The 18,529-nt window shown below is 49.1% G+C and overlaps 1 protein-coding gene across 1 annotated transcript in view; it reads left to right on the forward strand.

The window, feature by feature from the left end:
- GRIK3 (glutamate ionotropic receptor kainate type subunit 3) overlaps window positions 1-18,529 on the forward strand; it is a 121,626-nt gene that overhangs the window by 64,762 nt on the left and 38,335 nt on the right. The window contains exons 2-7 of the mRNA XM_059830873.1: window positions 1,995-2,171; window positions 3,546-3,803; window positions 5,169-5,350; window positions 9,676-9,729; window positions 14,074-14,247; window positions 16,842-16,985. Of these exons, the coding sequence (XP_059686856.1) occupies window positions 1,995-2,171; window positions 3,546-3,803; window positions 5,169-5,350; window positions 9,676-9,729; window positions 14,074-14,247; window positions 16,842-16,985 (989 nt within the window). The remainder of the gene's footprint in view (window positions 1-1,994; window positions 2,172-3,545; window positions 3,804-5,168; window positions 5,351-9,675; window positions 9,730-14,073; window positions 14,248-16,841; window positions 16,986-18,529) is intronic.

An 18,529-nucleotide genomic window follows, 5' to 3' on the forward strand; every position in this document is an offset into this window, starting at 1 on the left:
ACCAATAATCCACATACCCAGTCCTTCTATATTCTATCGAAATAAGACATGCTCCAAAGCAACCCTGAAAGCTCTGGGCTAGAAGAAAGCCTCATGTCAGCTAGTTGATAATCAATGTAACATGAACCCAGTTATCACTTCAGGATGATGCTAGAAAACAAAAATCCTGTGCTAAAATGTTCTGGACAGTAGAGCTTTGAACAGAAAGACAGGAATGAATCTCACGCTCACTTTAGTTTTGTTTATTGTTTCTGCTGTAATACTGTGTATGAACTTTCTCTGCCCTAAGAAACTTAGATTGAGCTAACAGCATGTGCAAACTTTGATATGGATGAATAATTTTCCTTGCATCAGTCAATAACCAAATGTTTTGGCATGATCCAGTGAGAATGAGACACTTGGACAATTTTGCTAGGCACCTGCCTACACTGCTAGGCATTCTAGACTGAAAACCCGGTCATAAGTGACTTGTTTGAAGATTGTATGGGACGGAAATGGGTCTCCAGAATGAGCATTCAGCCTTTTTGTCTTTATTCTTTCCCCTATTACCCAAGTTAGTACTGAGATCAGTAATATTTTTTTCCGCCAGAGACACGCAGTGAACAGCTCAAACATTTTTGTGTGTTTATGAATGTAAATTAATTACCATGCTCACTTTACAACTGGGGACACAGATGCACAAAGTCTGAAGGAGGAGGGAGGTGACTTGCCACGATCGTGGGGAGCAGAAAAGTCAGAGACCTTCTGCAACTTCCTTTGCACCCTTGCTGTGAAAATCTCCAAGCATCGCTACTGCGGTTCGCTCAGCCCATGGCTTTGGTCGGGTTCCTGGGAGGACACACAGAGCATGGCTGTCAACAGAAATGTCGGCTTGGCTCTTGGCTTGCACCAAACTGCCACAAAAACTACAGATAATGTGTTGTGGCTCCTGGAGGAGGATTTATGCAGTTGCTTGAAAACTAGGAGGGCTGAGTAGACATCTGTTGTCTGTAACAAAACATTTTAGGTCTACCTTAAATTGAAGAGGAAGATTTTCCTTCTGCTAATGAACCCAGAGGCCATCTGTTACCAATTGCACTTGCTTATCTCACTCATCCATTAATTATTTTGGTTTAATTTTTAATAAGATAGAGCAAGGTTTATGTGTCTTTCTGTGGTTCTGAAAGGGGCACAGGACGGTGCCTACATCGCAGAGACAAGGACATTCAATTACATAATTTACGCCTGCACTGAGTCACTTCAATTAGAGTGGCTGTCAGTGGGGAACTGAGGACAAGACTCATAGATACAGAGCCAAGAAACCCAGCGATACTGTGACATGAGCGTGCTGCCCTTGGGGAGGTATAATGGCATTAACAACTTTTGAACATGGGAAAGCATGCATTCAGGATGTGCGTTATTGAGCAGATCAGCTGTAGGGTAGGTAAATTCAGAAGTTGCCACTGGTCTGAATTAAGAACCTGGATAACTAAACATGAGGAACAACAAAAGATGAGAAGGGCACTAAAAATAGCAAGCAGCAGTGCTGCACTGCCTGCCTCCTGCACGAGGACTTGGAGACGGGTGGACAAGGCAGGGAGGGGTCCAGCGAGGCACGGAGGGAAAGGCAGTGCCAGGTCCGTACCGCCGTAACTCCTCAGAGCACAAACCTGGAGCATCTCTGCAGCTGAGCAATAGGCCTGTCCTCATGTCCCAAGGTCTGGTCCTAAAGTGTTATGGGAGGCCACTCATCTGTCTCATAAAAATATTCCAAGACTTTAAATTTGGCCCCTATTGCCCTGCAAAGCTGGCACTCTGAACACTTCCATGGACCAGCAAGTAACAAAACCCCAGCTGTTTTCATGTCTTTGTTTCAGTCCAGGAAACGTCCTGGGAGCAAGCCTTGTTCAGCCTGCAAACATCACAGCTCCATCCAAGAGTTTTCTCGTCCTTGCTACAGAAGTTTAATAATCAAACTGTACGTGGCTTAATGCTGGTTTTGTCTTGTCTTGCAGGAGGAATCTTTGAGTATGCAGATGGCCCCAATACCCAGGTTATGAGTGCTGAGGAGCAAGCCTTCAGATTTTCTGCCAATATTATTAATAGAAACAGAACTTTGTTGCCTAACACAACACTAACCTACGACATTCAGAGGATACACTTCCACGACAGCTTTGAAGCAACTAAGAAAGGTAAGAGCACAGCACACTTAGCAGCTTTGTGGCCACTTACTCATTAAAAAAAGGCACGGTTTGGCTTGAGACCCAGCAGCTCGTTTTGTCCTGCTCTAGTCAGTGATGGAGATTAGAAGTCCTCCAGGAGCTGACCTTCCGGAGGCATTTTAATGTAGCGGGAACAACTATTCTCTTTTTCCTCTGCAAACCTCAGAAAACTCCTTTCAGTGTTTGCTTCTAATCCCGAGCGAAGGTCTGTAGGCCATGCCTTTGTTTATTTTAGTGTATCCCTGGCAGTTTTAACCTCCCTGGTCTAGAAATTCTCTTCTCTTCCTAACAGACAGTCGTTTTTTATTATCAGATAACAGCAGCCTGCTTGAATTACTGAGGGGGAGGGAAGAAATGGGAGTACACAGAAAGACTACAGGGCTGATGACCTGAGGGCTTATTGAGTTTGCTTCTGTTTTGGGAGAAACGAAACCTGCTGCCTGAGCTGCAGTTCTACGAGTGGCATCACGAGAGAGGGGATACCTGCTCCCCGGCGAGTTCACGGACCCCGGCTGTCCCTTTTTAAGATTGTTTCGTTGTGGAGGTTTCCTCAGAGCTCTGCCTGGCTCTCCTCTGTGCCGGGCTGCTGGGAGCACCCGGGTTGGCTGCACCGAGTGTTGGGACAGGAGCAGAAGGTGCAGGACCCGCATCAGCGACACGTGCATGTCTGGGGGGGACCCGTGTGCCTCGGCTGCTGTCTGTGTTCGTGCCCCTCTCGGAGCAGTGGCTTTCCTAAAATCTTCTAATGGAACGTAGCCATCGCAAAGCTCCTGCTGATAGTGCTAAGCGTTAGCGTGCAGTTTGGAAGGACCTGCGGAGGCAGTTGAGAAATAATCTGTTCCCATTCCTCTGAAAAATTTATACTTCCCCCCCTCAAAATGCAGCCCCAAATGCAGTTGTTCTGTTTTAATTTCTCAGTGAAAGCTTGAACAAAGCTATGAAAAGCATTATTTTGCAGAAAAAACATTCTATTAAAAATTATGGAGAAACGCATTTGTCATGGCAATTCTGATCATCTCTGGATATTTCTTGCACAACTCTGGAGGCTCAGCCCGTTCCCACACGCCGCAGCCATTATTCCCTCCTCTGGAAACGTCCCTGTGCCTCTAACCACTGGTCCAGACCCCCGCCTGCCATGACTCCTCCTCTGCCTCTCTTCACTGTTGTAATTACCTAATACCTCAGCTGCTGTTAGTGCCCAGAAGCTTGTCTGTCCGTCCACTGCTCCGTGGTTCAGGTCAGGAAGAAGCTGTTTGCGCCCCCACGCTACCCCGACGCTCACCCCTCCCGCAGAGGTGCCCCATCCTTCACTGACAGCATCCTTCCCTTCCCTTCCTTTTCCAGCCTGTGACCAGCTCGCTCTGGGGGTCGTAGCAATATTCGGACCTTCCCAAGGCTCCTGTACCAATGCCGTCCAGTCTATTTGCAATGCCCTGGAAGTCCCCCACATACAGCTTCGATGGAAGCATCACCCTTTGGATAACAAGGACACTTTCTATGTCAACCTGTATCCCGACTACGCTTCTCTTAGCCATGCCATTCTGGACCTTGTGCAGTATTTGAAATGGAGGTCAGCCACTGTGGTTTACGATGACAGTACAGGTAGGTAAAGGAGAGGCTTTAAAGGAGGAATCCAGGAGATTTTTTGTTGTGGGTCCCATTTAGGAACTTTTCTAATGAGCCCTTTTAGGAGCAAAATGACACCCCATGCAGTGATCAGCGCACGGGGACACACCGGTTCCCAAGCATTCAGGCGAGCATTGTAGAAGGCCCTGGGATCCTTTCTGAAGCATTTCATTCACAAAGCGCTTAGAAAGTGGGTAACCCTCAGCACCACCCCAGCTGACAAAGGGTCAAGGGGAGGATTAATTGTCCGCTGGTGTGGTCTGGCTCAGCTCGGCTGTATTTGGCACCGCGGTGCCCATCTACACGAGCAAGGACCTTGGTCTGTGGCTGCCATTGAGGGTGCAGTTTCCCAGCTAAAAGCAAAAGCAGTTCTGGAAAGTATTTTGTTTTCTCGCTAATTCTATAAAGCATAGCTGACAAAGTTTTTCACATAAAGCAAGCTGTTGATGGTTAAACAAAGCAAAGCACTGCACAGTGCTATAGATTAAAAAAACCCAAAAACAAAAGACACATTGGATAGCCTGTCCAACCTAATTCCACTAAACCAAATGGTTTCTTTAGGGGAGGGCTGATGAGAACACAGTTTGACATTCCTGTTTTGCAAATGTGGGTCACAGTATGTTCCCTTCGTGGCGTATTCTAATGTATTTCTTCCACTACGCAGAGGGACATGCTTCTCTTTTCCTCCTTGCAATAGGGATCTGCTGAATTTCTTCTTGCAACATTAGATACCAGTAATTCCTGCTCAGCTGCATCCAGCATGGATTTGTACCTTCTGCATAAAAAAGAAATTAATTCTAAGGGTAGTAAGAAAGTTACAAGTTGTGATTAAGTGACCATTATGAACTATGCTATTCATAAATCTAAGCACATACTCATTTTTTTCGTTTGGTGTTGTGCATGGTAAATACTGCAGATTTTAATTTGTTGTATAGCTGATTATCACATTCTGTCCTTTCTCAAGGGCGTATTTGCTTAAGAAAAAAATGTCATGATCCCAGAGATGTCAAAATTTAGGACCAATCTGCTATTCTCCTCGTCCTACCCAGTGCAGGGACCCCGGCTCTACCTTGGCTGGATGCAGGAGCAGCAGGGAAACACCAGGAAAAGCCATTCTGCCTTAGAACAACTGCTCTGGAAATAGCTGGGGTTTTAATGATTGCACATGACACCTTGGTTTCGATATGCCTTTAGCAATGGCCGTTTGAGGGAGGGAGGAAAGTCTTGATTGCCTTCCACAAAATAATACTGGAAGAAATAACTTGCTGTGATACCCAGCCTGCAGGGCAAAGGCAGACTTCCCTGTAACACTGTGGGTTTGTCTTTGTGCGATGCCTGAAGGCCTCATACGGCTGCAAGAGCTCATCATGGCCCCATCAAGGTACAATATCCGGCTGAAAATCCGCCAGCTCCCGCTGGACACCGATGATGCCCGGCCGCTGCTGAAGGAGATGAAGCGGGGCAGGGAATTCCGCATCATCTTCGACTGCAGCCACCTGATGGCGGCTCAGATCCTCAAGCAGGTGAGTGGGGGCGGTGGGGGCGAAGCAGAAGTGCCGCCGAGGGACCCACGCGTACGGGGTGGCCGTACCGCAGGGAGAGCCCCGCAGATAGGGGTGCAGACCTGCAGCTTTCCCTCTGTCCACAATCCACAGCTAGACTAAAAGATACAACACGTACATTTTTCAAGGATACGATTGGATTTCCACAGAAAATGTAGTTTTCACTGAAAAAACTGGAAGTATCAAAAAGCGACTGTCAGTAAGAACAACAAACAAATGTTACAGGAGGAGAAAGTGCCAAGCGGCTGCGTGGAGTGCAGCGCTGAGACCAGGCTGTTGTCCCGCTTCTGCCTGCGGCTGCGCAGCCCCAGCCCTCTGCCCCCCACCCGCAGCCGTCCGGAGCAGCGTTCGCTTCTCCCTCTCAGCCAGGGCATCAGGCAGGGCTGTGCTCCGGGCCACGTCCGTCACTGCTCATTTAGCCCTGAACGAGCTTTACACGCCTGCCGATTTTAAGTATCTTCCTTCCCTTCTGTGCTGCTTCATGCCCCCAGGTTGGTGAATGCATGCCCGTACAGGGCAGGGTATAAACCGCTTCGTTTCGCTTAGCTATTTCCCGAGCTGTGCAGGCAGTCCTGCGTCTCGCTGCAAACAGCCAGGACTGGGCCAGCCGGGGAGGGACGGCATCCTCTGTCCCCTCACGAGCCCCACGTGCAATTCTTGGACTTTAAGCCAGATGTCAGTGATTTTCCATTCATTTGGCCTCTCTCCTTTCTCCCCGAGTTCCTCCACCGGCGTTTTTCGCAGACCAGACGGTTTGTGCTCACCCCAGCTCCTCCTCATTTCCAAGTGCCTTTAGGTTTCAGGGTCAATATGAGGCAGAGGAAAATGCTCTCACAAAGAATGCTAAAAACCAGCCGGTGGAAGTGTTGCTCGTATCAGCCCAGCAAGACACTACCACATAGATTAAATAAATCCCCTCAAGGGCTGAGAAAGCAAGCACATGGAAAGAGACTTCTCTTGCAGCCTGCTTGATGCAAAACGAAGGGAAGTGCTCAGAGAAATCAGAAAGCCTGGGAGGGATTATTAAAGAAAGCGATATAAGGGACTCATTGTCTCCTGCCTGTTATTTTAACATGCTGGCTGTGTTTGGTGCTGTTCACTTATTACGCAGTTTATTATAGCGTATTGTGCCATCTGCTCTGCTCATCACTGTGAGTGCAGAGTGAGGAAGATGGAGGAGAGGGGGGACTAGGGGGAAAGAAGCCTTTCTAAGTCCTTCTGGCTGGTTTTGTGTCTGTGGTGTTTGCTTTCAGGACTCAAAGCCATGGATTTCAGCTTAGCGATATTAGATAGTGTATTTTTACTCAGGAAAAACTGTTAAATAGATTCAGAGTTTAGGAAGGTGCACAAACCCAAACCCCTCTGCACACTTGTACGCTCCGGTGCCTAACACCGGGGAGGCTCTGAGCCGTGCACACCGCGACCCTCCTGTCTCCCTCGCTGTTGGCACTCACATTTGCTGAAGAACTGGGAAGCTCAGAAGCCGCATCTTTTCCTAACTTTTCTACCCGTACCAAGAAATGCACGTCTAGAGGTGCCACCTTCACTTGTGAAACAGCTTTTTTCTTTTCCATAGGATGGGATAGAAAAACAGGCTTCCCGATCCCTCCTCCACACTGCCCTCCTCACGGCTCTGCTTTGCAGATTCACCGCAAGTATGAGCTGGGTAAAGCCAAAACCTTCTCCTGGAAGCGGGGAGTCTGCTTTCGCTTTGCAGTGTTAGAAGAACACCACACAGGAAAAAAACTGGACTGCAAAAAAAGTCAGGGAAGAATGGCCCAGCCTTCTGTTTGTCCCGGCAACAATAACATTCGTATTTTATTGCTATTGTTTGCCCTTTGTAAGGTTTTGGTAACTACACCAGTTAGCTCTGCAGACCTTTGGCCTCGGGTGTTTGCTCCGACCAGGAAAGGTCCCGGGAGCCTCTCGGCTGCGCTGCCCGCCCCACTGCAGCGCCGATGGATGCGGAAAGGGTTCTCTCAAGACTCGTGCTATAATTTCCACCACGTGGTACTGATTTTAACTGCACATCTTTAGGTAACATAAAATGGTTTGAGCAACTATAGCCTACGTTCGCTAAGGAAGCTCTGACTAAGCACACAGCATCAAGCCAGCCCAGATCTTGCTCCCAAGTTATTTAAGGTAACACGCTCCCACAACACACGAGTAGCAAGGCACTTCACTGATAAACTGGGCAGTATTTTTAAACTGGATTAGTAAAAAACCCCATAGATTAGTAATTCATGAATAACAACACAAGAGCTGGCACAAAGACGTACAGATGACATTGCCACATACTGCTCCAGTCTGGCTTCCTTGGAGCAACTGAGACTTCAAACCATACATCATTTTACCCTCTTGGACAAACAAATCATTGTAGAAACCTATCACAGATCCAGGCCTGCTCGTGAGGCCTTCCCATCCTACCCCAGCTTCTTGGGCCTTGCTCATTTTTGGTCACTTGTTAATGCTTCACATCTGTTCTCCGGCTTCCCAGCTTCTCTGCTCTCCTTGGCAGCTGTCTCTGAACAGTTGCTGCACTCTGCAGCGCACAGATGTGCCTGTCTTAACTTTGATGGAGCTCCCATCCTCATCCTGGTGATTGCCTGTAGCTTATCCACCAGGTTTATCATTTATTTGCACATTTATTCACTTCCCCACAAACCCAGATGTACCCTGCACACAGGCGGCAAGTGCTGGGAAGCCGGGGCTTGCTTCTTACAGCAGGTCTGGACTCTTCACCTACCACTGATCCAGCTGTAGAATCTGGACTGAATCTCATGATTGACTCTCAGTTGGTTTCACATCATCTCACTGATCCTTCACACACTGAGGTATCGCTCCCTGCTCCAGCTCTTTGCACCCGGGGTGCAGGTCAGGAGAGAGCTGTGACGCAGCCCCGCAGATCCACCGGCCAGGCAGGGAGGAGGGGGACGGGACGGCACGCTGCCGTGCAGAGACAGCTGCCAGGCTTTCTGAAAGGTACTTCCAGGCCAGAAAACATGGGATAAGGTCACACTCTGGAGTTACAATATCTAGGCTTGTAATCTAGATCCTTTCCGTTTCCCTTGTTTTTTGACATCTCACTTCTTTTCAACTGTCGCTTCCTTCCTCGGAGCTAAATTCTGCCCTAGTAATTTCAGCAAAAACCAAAGAAGCAAACATTTTCTGGGGGAACTTGAAGTCGCTTTCCCATCGGTGGAGATTTTAAAGTGCTCTTGCGTGTGTTTTCTCCAGAAAACGTGCTCACAGAGTCAGCATCGTAGTCAAAACCACGGGTATCTCTTTCCTTTAGCCAGCCACCAACTTCAAGGTGACCCTTCTCATAGACACATTCCCCTTGTGTTGTGTAGAGCCTGGCAAGGTCATCCAGGCAAGGTCCCTTCAGCCCACAGTCCTTCTCTGACAAACCTCACACAACAGCTCGTTCTCTCCACTGCTCAGCTATGCAAATCCCAGCAATCTGCACGAACCATCCTTCGTGTCGGGGCTGGCACACCTACAGCCTGGGCTGGCCAAGAGCCCTCGCGTCCGGACCACGATCTCCAAGGGCTGGGAGATGTTCCTGCTCCCCGTCCCTGTGCCTGTACTTTCACTGACCCATTTCTAAACCAGGCACTACATTAGAATCTGGCTGTTGCATGCAGGAAGGAGGGACTCACAGGCAAGAGCTATAGGTACACATTATAGGAACGGGCACTGAAGGGGAGGGGATGCAAAGCACCAGAAATACATGTGTAAGGCATAAAAAGCCTTTTACTTCGCTTCTTACCCAGTACATGGGCTTGTAGCCCTAAGAACGGGCTGCTTTATGGTCATTCTGCACAGGTCTATGTAAGGTTGCTGGTTGTTTGGCATCTGAGAAGGAAAGGCAACCCCCTTTCTCCCAGTTGTGCCGACAGAAGCAAGCCTGCATCCCTGGAAGATTTTGCACTGTGTGTGACCCATGAGCACGGTGGTGTGCCGCAGCCGGTGTCCTGGCTTTCTGTGGCACAGCAACACCCAGAAATACCACCAGCCTCCGCAGCAGCGGGACACTGAAGCTTTGCTAACATTTCAGAAAGGTTCGAGGACCACAGTTCAGCTCGGCACTTAAGCACATGCCTCTTGCTGGCTAAGCACATGCTTAACTACTTCACGGGACTGATCTAGAACACAGCTTCTGTGTTTCTGGGTCTGTCTCCCACCACATTTACCAGATCAGCTCTGCAGAGGTTTATATTGCATGACTGTTGTTATATTCTTGTATCTACTCTTACTAACCTCCTTTCCCTACTCTCCTCAAGGCCATGGCAATGGGAATGATGACAGAATACTACCACTTCATCTTCACCACTCTGGTAAAGTATCTAATCTGTGCAAATACCTTTTACACTCACTGCTGAGCCAGAATGGAAAGCGAGGAGGGCATCTAAGAGGCAGGAGAGCGGGCTGGGTGTCCTGTCCTGGGCGTGCACTGCACGGCTGCAGGACACTGAAGCGGTGGGGTGGGAAAAGCAAGGGAAAGGGAGGTCTGGTACCCCAACAGAAGGTGAGAGCAGGGCTAGACTTAGCTTCAGGTTAGAATCAGACCCCAATGATTTGGTTGTAACATCTCTGCAACTGCAGCATTGCCCGGTTGCTCATTCTGAGGGACGTCAGTCTCTTCTTCCGCTGCTTTTGCACCGGCTCGCTCCTTTGGAGCTGCTCCGGCTTTGCACAGATGTAGGTTCTGGTTGTATTTCCCCTCCCAGTCATCTTGATTTCAGTGCAGCTACCCACACACTGAAAGACGAGCATATGTGTGAATTTGCAAGGTTGTAGTCCCACAGACAGGATTTGATAGGACGAAGTTTCAGTACGAACTGGGGACGTGTTTATGTGCGTTCATCTAGCTCTCCCTTGAAAGCCAGGAGAAGCCCTGCTGTGGTCAATAGCTCAGTACTGCAGGTTTATTTTGCATGGGAAGAACTCAGCTTGAAATTAACTCCACTCTCATTAAACAGAGGCCGGTTCTTCTCTGACCCCAGGAGGCATTTTGGTTTGGGTTTTTTGGCATGCCACTTTTGTTTCCATTTAGGATGCTATTGTCTAGTATACTGTTGAGTTTTGTGTGGTTTTGAAAAATCCAATTTATCTTTTTGCCTTTAGGAAAGAATCAGACTAAACTAACCCTTAAAAACTGCAAAATTTATTTTTCAAATGCAAAAGACATTTTAATTACCCCTGCTGCCATTATCTATTCCAGGCAGCTTTAAGCATTTCCCAGATAACCTCCTATTAATCAGCCCCAGCTGAGCCTAGAGTACATTTCATGTGTAGGTACAGCCTGGAGGTGGGAAAAGAAGAATTATAATAAATTAATAGATAAGCAATCACAATTAATGCCACTTTCCTGAAATAACAGTTATATCATGGGAAAGATATTTTAATCTGCCATTCCTTAAGGCAATGTTTTCCTAGCTTGCAATGCATGTGCTTCGGCTTCTACAGTACTAGACCCATGGGGTGCTAATGAATTAGTCTATTATGTTATACTGAATGTTTCTAAAAGGTCCCTAGTCAATACTGAGTACAGTGTATCAACACTTGGCATGAAATGCTTCAACATTTTGCTAGGCAGCAAGACTACAGTTCACTGACTTCAGCGTGAAGAGCCCCATCAACCGTTTCTACCCGAGGAGGAGGAACGCTTCCGAGCCTTTGTCTAATGCAGGCAGAGCTTTCGCATCCCGCAAAGTCCCAAGCAGCGACAACCCCCCGCAACTCAGCACTTCTAGGCAGTTCTCAGCAGCTTGTAAAAATGAGTCCTTGCAAATACAGGAGTTTCCCCGCTGCCTGTTGTCCCTGTTACTGCAAGTTACAGACAGGCAGAAGCAGGAATCTCTTCCCATGCTTTGAGTAAACAAAAATTACACCCCCAATCTGCCTTCCCCCCATTAGGCGCTAAACCAAACCCGTCCAGTTTTCCACTGGCGCCGATAATCAGGTGCTCTTGTTAAACTCAGTCTACCTGAGGCTCATGACACGACACAAGGTACTCATGACTGAGTACATCGCAGTTTATTATTCCAACGGCGCTCTACATGCGCGCCTCCCATTACGGCCACGGCCGCTCCTCCCAGCGACAGCTGCCCGAGCAAATCCATGCCCAGACAGGGAGCCTCGGCGATCCGTGGCAGGCACATTATCCACGAGCTGTTTTGCACAACAGCAGACGGAGGATGCCCTTCCTGGACACCTGCTTTTGCAGCTTCCTACTGCGGATGCTAGATGTGGTGAGGATCAGACCTCAGCATCGCCGCCTACGACTGATGAACCAAAGCTGGGGATTTTAACTGGGGAGGTGGGAGAGCATCTGTGAGAAAGGGGAGGAGCTGCACAGAAACACCGAGAATAAAACTTTCTTGAAGGTAGTAGGGTGGAGACGAGAATTAATCTGCAGTACAGAAAATAATGAGTGGAAGGGAGTGCAGATGAGGTGGAAAATAGAACCAGATGTTTCAATTTGTGGCTGCGCAGGAGCAGAAAATCCAGAAGAAACTGATATGGCAATCCCTCCCCTCCATGTTCTGACACTCAGCTTGTATTCTTAATTATCCTCTAATTCCAGGAGATGATAAATCAGGTTGCAGCTGAGATTTAAAATGGAACCAAAAAGGGACCTGATGGGAGTTGGCTTCTATAGGAACTTGGTGAAATGAAGGGTCAGTGGAGAGCAGCAGGATGGGGAGGGCACCCAAAATGCTGGCAGGATCTGAAAGGTGGCCAGGGCTGGCGGTCTGACAGCTGTGCCATGGAGACCATGAGATCTGGAGCTCGGTGGATCAGATTTGTCACATATGGTCACATTCTAAGGGGTAAATGATCTGCTTTTGCAACCAAAAATTATTTCCCTGCAGCAATTTCCAGAATTCAAACTGAAGTGTCTGACAAAAAGTTATGAAACCTGAAACAATAAATTTGTTCCAGCGGGTCAGGCACAGGACCGCTGCACACCCTCATATCCAGATGATATAAGCATCTGTCTGAGGTTAAACAACTGTATTTGCCCTTTGTTACCACAAGTCATTTAAAAGTCAACATTATGGCCTGGTTTTCACGATGCCCTTGAACAAAACATGGAGGTTTGTATTTGCTATTTTTCAGGAAAAAAAAGAAACGAATAACAAAGACCCTGAACTCTGTTGCGGGTGTGATTAATGACTGGGTCCCTGGCTGCACCTGCAGATTAAAACGTGGCATCCATCAGCCGCATGCCTTGGGGGTGCAAAGTCAGAGGCCAGTGCTTAAGGAAAAGATCAAACCCCCAAAGCTCATTAAAGCAAAACAGCTGTAAGAATTCCTTGCTCTCCCCCTGAGAATGAAGTCTCGGTTGCTGGCATGTGCTGATTTTGGTATGCTTTGCTTAGGGCAGTGTGTTTTAGGACCAGTGTTTTTCCAGCTCCCCGTGGGCAGAACAGAGCTGGCTGCTGAGGGACGCGGTGCCTGGGTGAACCCACAGCATAGCTGTGTCCTACCAGTATAGTCGCATTATGCAAAACAGCAACAGCCACGTAATCTCATGCCGTATTTAATCTCTTTTTTATAATCCCTTGTGAGAGCAATGAACATCGTTCCCATATTCATCCCCCAGCCTACCACAGAAGACAGCGGTGTTGCCTTTCTGCCTCCCCACATTTTTACTGCCATTGAACACTTGCAGAAATTGTTCAGGATGAACTCTGATTAAATATGTCCCATCCAACAAATGGTTCCCACTAACAAAGCCCCCTCCAGACTGCCATTCTCCACCACACTCATTCATGATCCCCCTCGCTCGGCACCATCACCCAGGCAGCCCTCGCTTCCCTCGGGTCAGCTGCCCGGGGCTTTTGCTGAGCAGATCAGCCGTGGTAGGCTCTTGCCATGTTGTCTAGCCCCGAACTACTCAGACTAGTTACTGAGCACTGAAGTTAATCCCTGAAGTTAATATTTAGATGTGCGGCGGAGCCAAGAGATGCATTAAAGAAGCGCGCTTGCAGAGGCCTCCGCATGCCCCTCTCTCGCTGCCTGCCAAGTGATGCTCCTGGGCTGGCTGCCAGCAGAGCTGAGGACTGCCTGGCTGTGGTTCTTTTAAATCCTATAAAGGGCACTCTCATTCATTTGCAGACTGTGTAGGCTGGTCGTAATGTCAAGAAATGCGTCTTAGTTCCTCTTTGATAGCCGTCTGTAAATTGGCATTCTGCATTCAGAGTCACTGTCATCTGCAGCACCCTGTGGGCTTCAGCACTCACAGCAAACCCTCCGTGGAAAGGCCCCAGGGAGCTTCGGGTACCGGAACTCTGCCTTGTCCCCTCCCCCGTGGTTGCAAGCCTCTTTTTTCATGGTTACAGATAGCGATTCTGGTTTTCTCCTCACAATTCACTTGCCTCTTTTATGCAGAGAGTGAGCTCTTTGGCAGGAGTTTCCCTCCGCTGTGTGTGGGTGAACCTGCACATTTGACACCCGAATTCCGCTCACACCTACGAGTCCTGTCTTTCCGCAAGCAGAGACTGATGGCAACAGACAGTACAATCCACCGAATTCATGAGCGCATCATCCTACCTACCTCCCACCTTCTGTGGGCTCTGCCTTCTCACTTCAAACACAGACATGAACCGATGCAGAAAAGACAAACAAAACAAAGCTAAACAAAATGTTTAAACTGGTTTCTCTCTTTTAAGGATCTTTATGCATTAGACCTAGAACCATACCGCTACTCTGGAGTGAACCTGACCGGCTTCCGGATCCTCAACGTGGAGAACCCGCACGTGTCCTCCATCATCGAGAAGTGGTCCATGGAGCGGCTGCAGTCGGCGCCCAAGGCAGAGCTGGGACTGCTCGATGGCGTGATGATGGTATGAGAAGTTTAAAAAAAGCACGGGTGAAGTCTGGGAAGCAGACCAGAGCGGTAGGGAAGGCAGGAACATTCGTTAAGGCCTAATGTAATAGTTATTGGTTCTTGTACTAGTAACAACTCATCCCAGGTATCTTCCCCAAGGTAGCTACTTGCATTCTTTAATAACCACCCCTCAAATGCAGCGAGTTTGGCTGGTGAATCCCCTGCAGCCCACTGTTGACGCTGTCCCTTTGCAGGCCCAACTGCTGACAGATGTGACAATGTCGAGAGACTGTGCTCCTTCCCTCCCCTCTTGCCAGTAACAAGCTGCCCCCAGGACCTGCAAAATTCAAACCTTTCAGTTCCAGAAAGGGCTGAGCACGGTGGGGAAGCGCCCTGGCTGTTTCGTGCCAGGAACAAGAGAGGGAGCTGCAATCAGCTGGATATTGTACTCCCTGTTCAGGCGCAGCAGGATTTCTCCGTGCTCGCCTGATGTGCAGATGCAGCGAGTGCTCGCTGACCTGGAAAGGGGTGGGCTGTGTGCGCCCCAAACCCCGGAGCACCCAGGAAAGGGCATCCTCTCTCTTCGGTTGCCCTCCGCAAGCCCTGTCTCAGCTCCGGGCAGGACGATCACCTTCCAAGTGCCCTCTGCCCAGCCCTGGGAGCAGTGCTGGGGAGCCGAAATGCTGCCATCCCACCGGATGAGCCAGGTAGCCAGGGCCTGTCCCACAGGGGCTTGCAGGGCTCCAGATGCCATCATCTCCCCGCACAGTCCCCGAGAGCAGCCGCACGCCCAGCTCCCAGGGGCTGGGAGCACAGCACGCGGCTGGACCGGGCCAGGCAATTCGCTGAGATTGATGCAGGGAGGAAGAGCCAAAGCTATGCCCAGAGATGGGCTTTGCTGCAGCTTTGATGACTCCTTTTAGGTCTGATGGCAGCTCTGCTCCGCTGAGTTACGGCTCGGAAGGTACAGCACCTGCTCGCCCATCTGTCTTCCCTGCGAGGCTGTCTCCGACCCCCGTAATTGCTGACTGGCTCCCTCCTTCCCTCTCCCTTCAGATCTGCCAGAACCCTCCCCACAAGTGGCAAAGCCTCCCAGACTTTCACCTTGAAATGGCTCCTCGTATCCCTCCTGTTCTTTTTTTTTCTTAGAGGAGAGCCCCACCATTCTTCTTTAGCCTTCTACTTTTCTGCAGTGTTGCCCACGACTGCAGCACTGCATTGCCTGCAACGCGGCTGCGTTCCCCCTCCACCGCTGGCTCCTCTCCCATTCCCTGCCTGTTTGCTTCTTCAGAGGGGATCCTGCCTTTTATCTGTGTTTGCCTGGTGTCTATCCCAGCTGGGCCCTGATCTCAGCTGGGTGTTATAGTACGTAACTCACCATGAGATTGCTTGGGCATATTCTTGTACCCCCTCTCCCCCAGCCCCAAACTTACAAAACCTGCCCCTGCTGCTATAAACACAAGCCCACGGGATGCAGGTCGGGTGCCTGCTCTTCATGCTCGGGTGCTGCGGGAAGGGAAGGTCACAGGGATGGCTGCCAACGGTGGAGGATTTTCTCCATGGCCGTGTCCTGTTAGATATTTGCCCAGTTATTTACTGTATTATTTTGCTTTATTGTGTTTTATTACTCTGCTGCTACACTCACATCTGTTTTGTAGCTTTGCGAAGCCAGCAAATAATGTATTTTCACTAGGAGGACTTACCATATTGAGTGAAAAATAAATCCAATTCTTTTGATCAGTGTTTGGAGGTGAGATGGGGCATCTCAAATTGAATCTAAAACCATCACATTATATGGAAGAAAAAAAAAAGTTCCTAGTTCAAATCACTGAAATGCGGGAAGATGTTACAAATCCGTGAGGTCCTGGTTTCAGTGACAGTTTCGATCACTTTGGAAAATTCTGTGCCCATGGACAAGCCATTTAACTTCTCTGTTTCTTATTTCCCCATGTATAAAATAGTATGGATAATGTGTTCTCATATAGGTTTTTTTACATTCAGACAAAACAGAGTAAATAAGAAAATCCTGTAACTATTGCCTACATTTAGAAATAGCCAGCTTCCTCGTTTGACAATACAGTAGTAAATGCACTAGAAATAACCAGAATAGATGCACACAGACAAATGACATCTTTACAATCTCTGATTTTAAGACAGAGCTATGAACTTTTAGTCTAAAGAGCACAGAAGAGTAACAGAAAAACACGCTCATGAGACGTTGTCATGTGCAGAGCTATGTGTTTTTGAGGATGTGTTTTGCATGAGAGGTCAGCCTAGAGGTTTATACAAGTCTTGTGTTGAAGCATACGCGCTTCTGGCAATGCCTAGAGATCCCAGTGAATCCCTAGAGATCCCAGTGAACCTCCTGAGAGCCCAGCCCTGCCCTCAGAGCGCTGTTTGCAGGGTTAGACACCCAGGAGGTGGCATGGTCGGGAATGGACCAGGACAGAGAATCCCTCGGGTCCACGGGGTGTTGGGCAGGGAGTGACTCAGAGGGGGTTCTTGCAGCTTCTCCTGTGACACGTTACGGATCCCCTGCTGCTTTGCTGTCTGGATGCTTCCTTGTTCTGGAACCACTATCAACACAAATGCTGTTCCCCTTTACTTTAGACAGACGCTGCCCTGTTGTACGACGCGGTGCACGTGGTCTCCGTCTGCTACCAGCGCGCCCCTCAGATGACTGTGAACTCCCTGCAGTGCCATCGGCACAAAGCCTGGAGGTTCGGTGGCCGCTTCATGAATTTTATAAAAGAGGTAAAAGTGTGATTTGCAACCATAACCGCTTCCCGCTAACGCAAAACTTCCCCAGCAGGAGCAGCGCAGCTGCTCAGCATGCAGGTACAGAAGCACATGGCAGAGAGGCTTGGCAGGTACAGGGTTATAAAAAATCCCCCCGCCTGGGCAGGTACATCTGGACCGAAGCACAGATACACACCAGGCTGCTGAGTGCACCCAGAAAGGAAGAATCCTGTCTTTGCCTTCAGAATAACATCCGTGCAGCCACGCCAAAACATCCAAAATAAGCTGAAATCTCCCATGCTGTCACTGAGACTTGCCCTGGCCTCCTCTTGCGTCAAGAGCAGCTGGACCGCGCTCTCTCTGAGGCCGTTTCTTAACAGAGCAATAGCCATTTGCCTTTTACAGGAACATTTGCTTGGGGTCCACAAAGGGCATTCAGTGCAGCTAAACCCCCGTGGCAAAGCTGGCAGCCCTGTGCGTCTCTGCCTGCGTGCTGATGAGCGGCTTTGGCAGAGCGATGGATTTAGCAAGTAGGGAGCCAGGGGAGCGAGGAGGCAGCTTCGTTCCCTCTCTGTTTTCAGTCATTATGATTCCTCTCTGTTCAGCCCGCATAATTGTTTGTTTGCATCTGGCTTAAGCACGCAAGCCGACTCGAACCACGGGTCTTCACGAGCAGCGAGCTCACCAAGGCAGTGCAGCGCAGGGAGGGTGCAGTGAGAGGTGGCCAGCCCTCCCAGAAGAGCCCCCGAGCACGCACCCCTGCACTCACACCCCAGCTTTTGCTCTGTCTGCAAAAAGGAGCCCCCACATAAGAAAAAATGAAGGCAGAGCTGCAGGGAGATGCTGCAAACCCTACCAGATATGTCTTTGTGATAAACCCCCCTTATTTACCCTAAGGCCTTTTTAAACTTCTATGCCCATGGCTCTTCAGATGTGAAGTTAAGAAACTGGCTGCAGCGTGGGATACATGATCGGGCCACATTTAAAAGGCTGAGTATAAAATCCCCTGAAGTTTTTAAACAGAAAGGAGTAGAAGTACATCGTTAATCGTTAGGACGATTCGTGCTGCAGGATCACCTACAGACCCCAGCGGACCCTGAACACAGGCACCTAAGTGCAGTCAGAGCGCGCCCACCCCAGGTGCTGCCCGAGCTGCACAGAGCACGCAGATGTAGGAGAGGAGAAAGGAAGAATGATTCCCACTGCAGAGAGAATGAACTTTTTTCTTAATAGGCACTGAAGATGGCATCTCTCCTCTCTCTGCCTCTCTCTCTCTCTCTCCTTTTTCGTGTTTTGTTCCCTTCTGCAGAAAGCCGCTCCAGCTGGCTGCCAAAAGAGAGTGTAAATAATTTGTTTGGTTGGCTCCTTTTGCAAATCACCCTGAGCCTCACACTCCAGTGCCTGCCTGTTGTTTCCCTTTTGGCACCGCGTCAGCTCGTTGCAGGGATAAGCTTCCTCCCCATTGCAATCAGAACACACAGTAATTGCTCTCTCTAAACTCCTGTAAAGACAAAGCGACGCACAGAGGGATGCCTCGCCGCAGACACCCGCTCCCTCGG

This window comes from Gavia stellata, chromosome 29 (assembly GCF_030936135.1).
Source record: "Gavia stellata isolate bGavSte3 chromosome 29, bGavSte3.hap2, whole genome shotgun sequence".
NCBI lineage: Eukaryota > Metazoa > Chordata > Aves > Gaviiformes > Gaviidae > Gavia > Gavia stellata.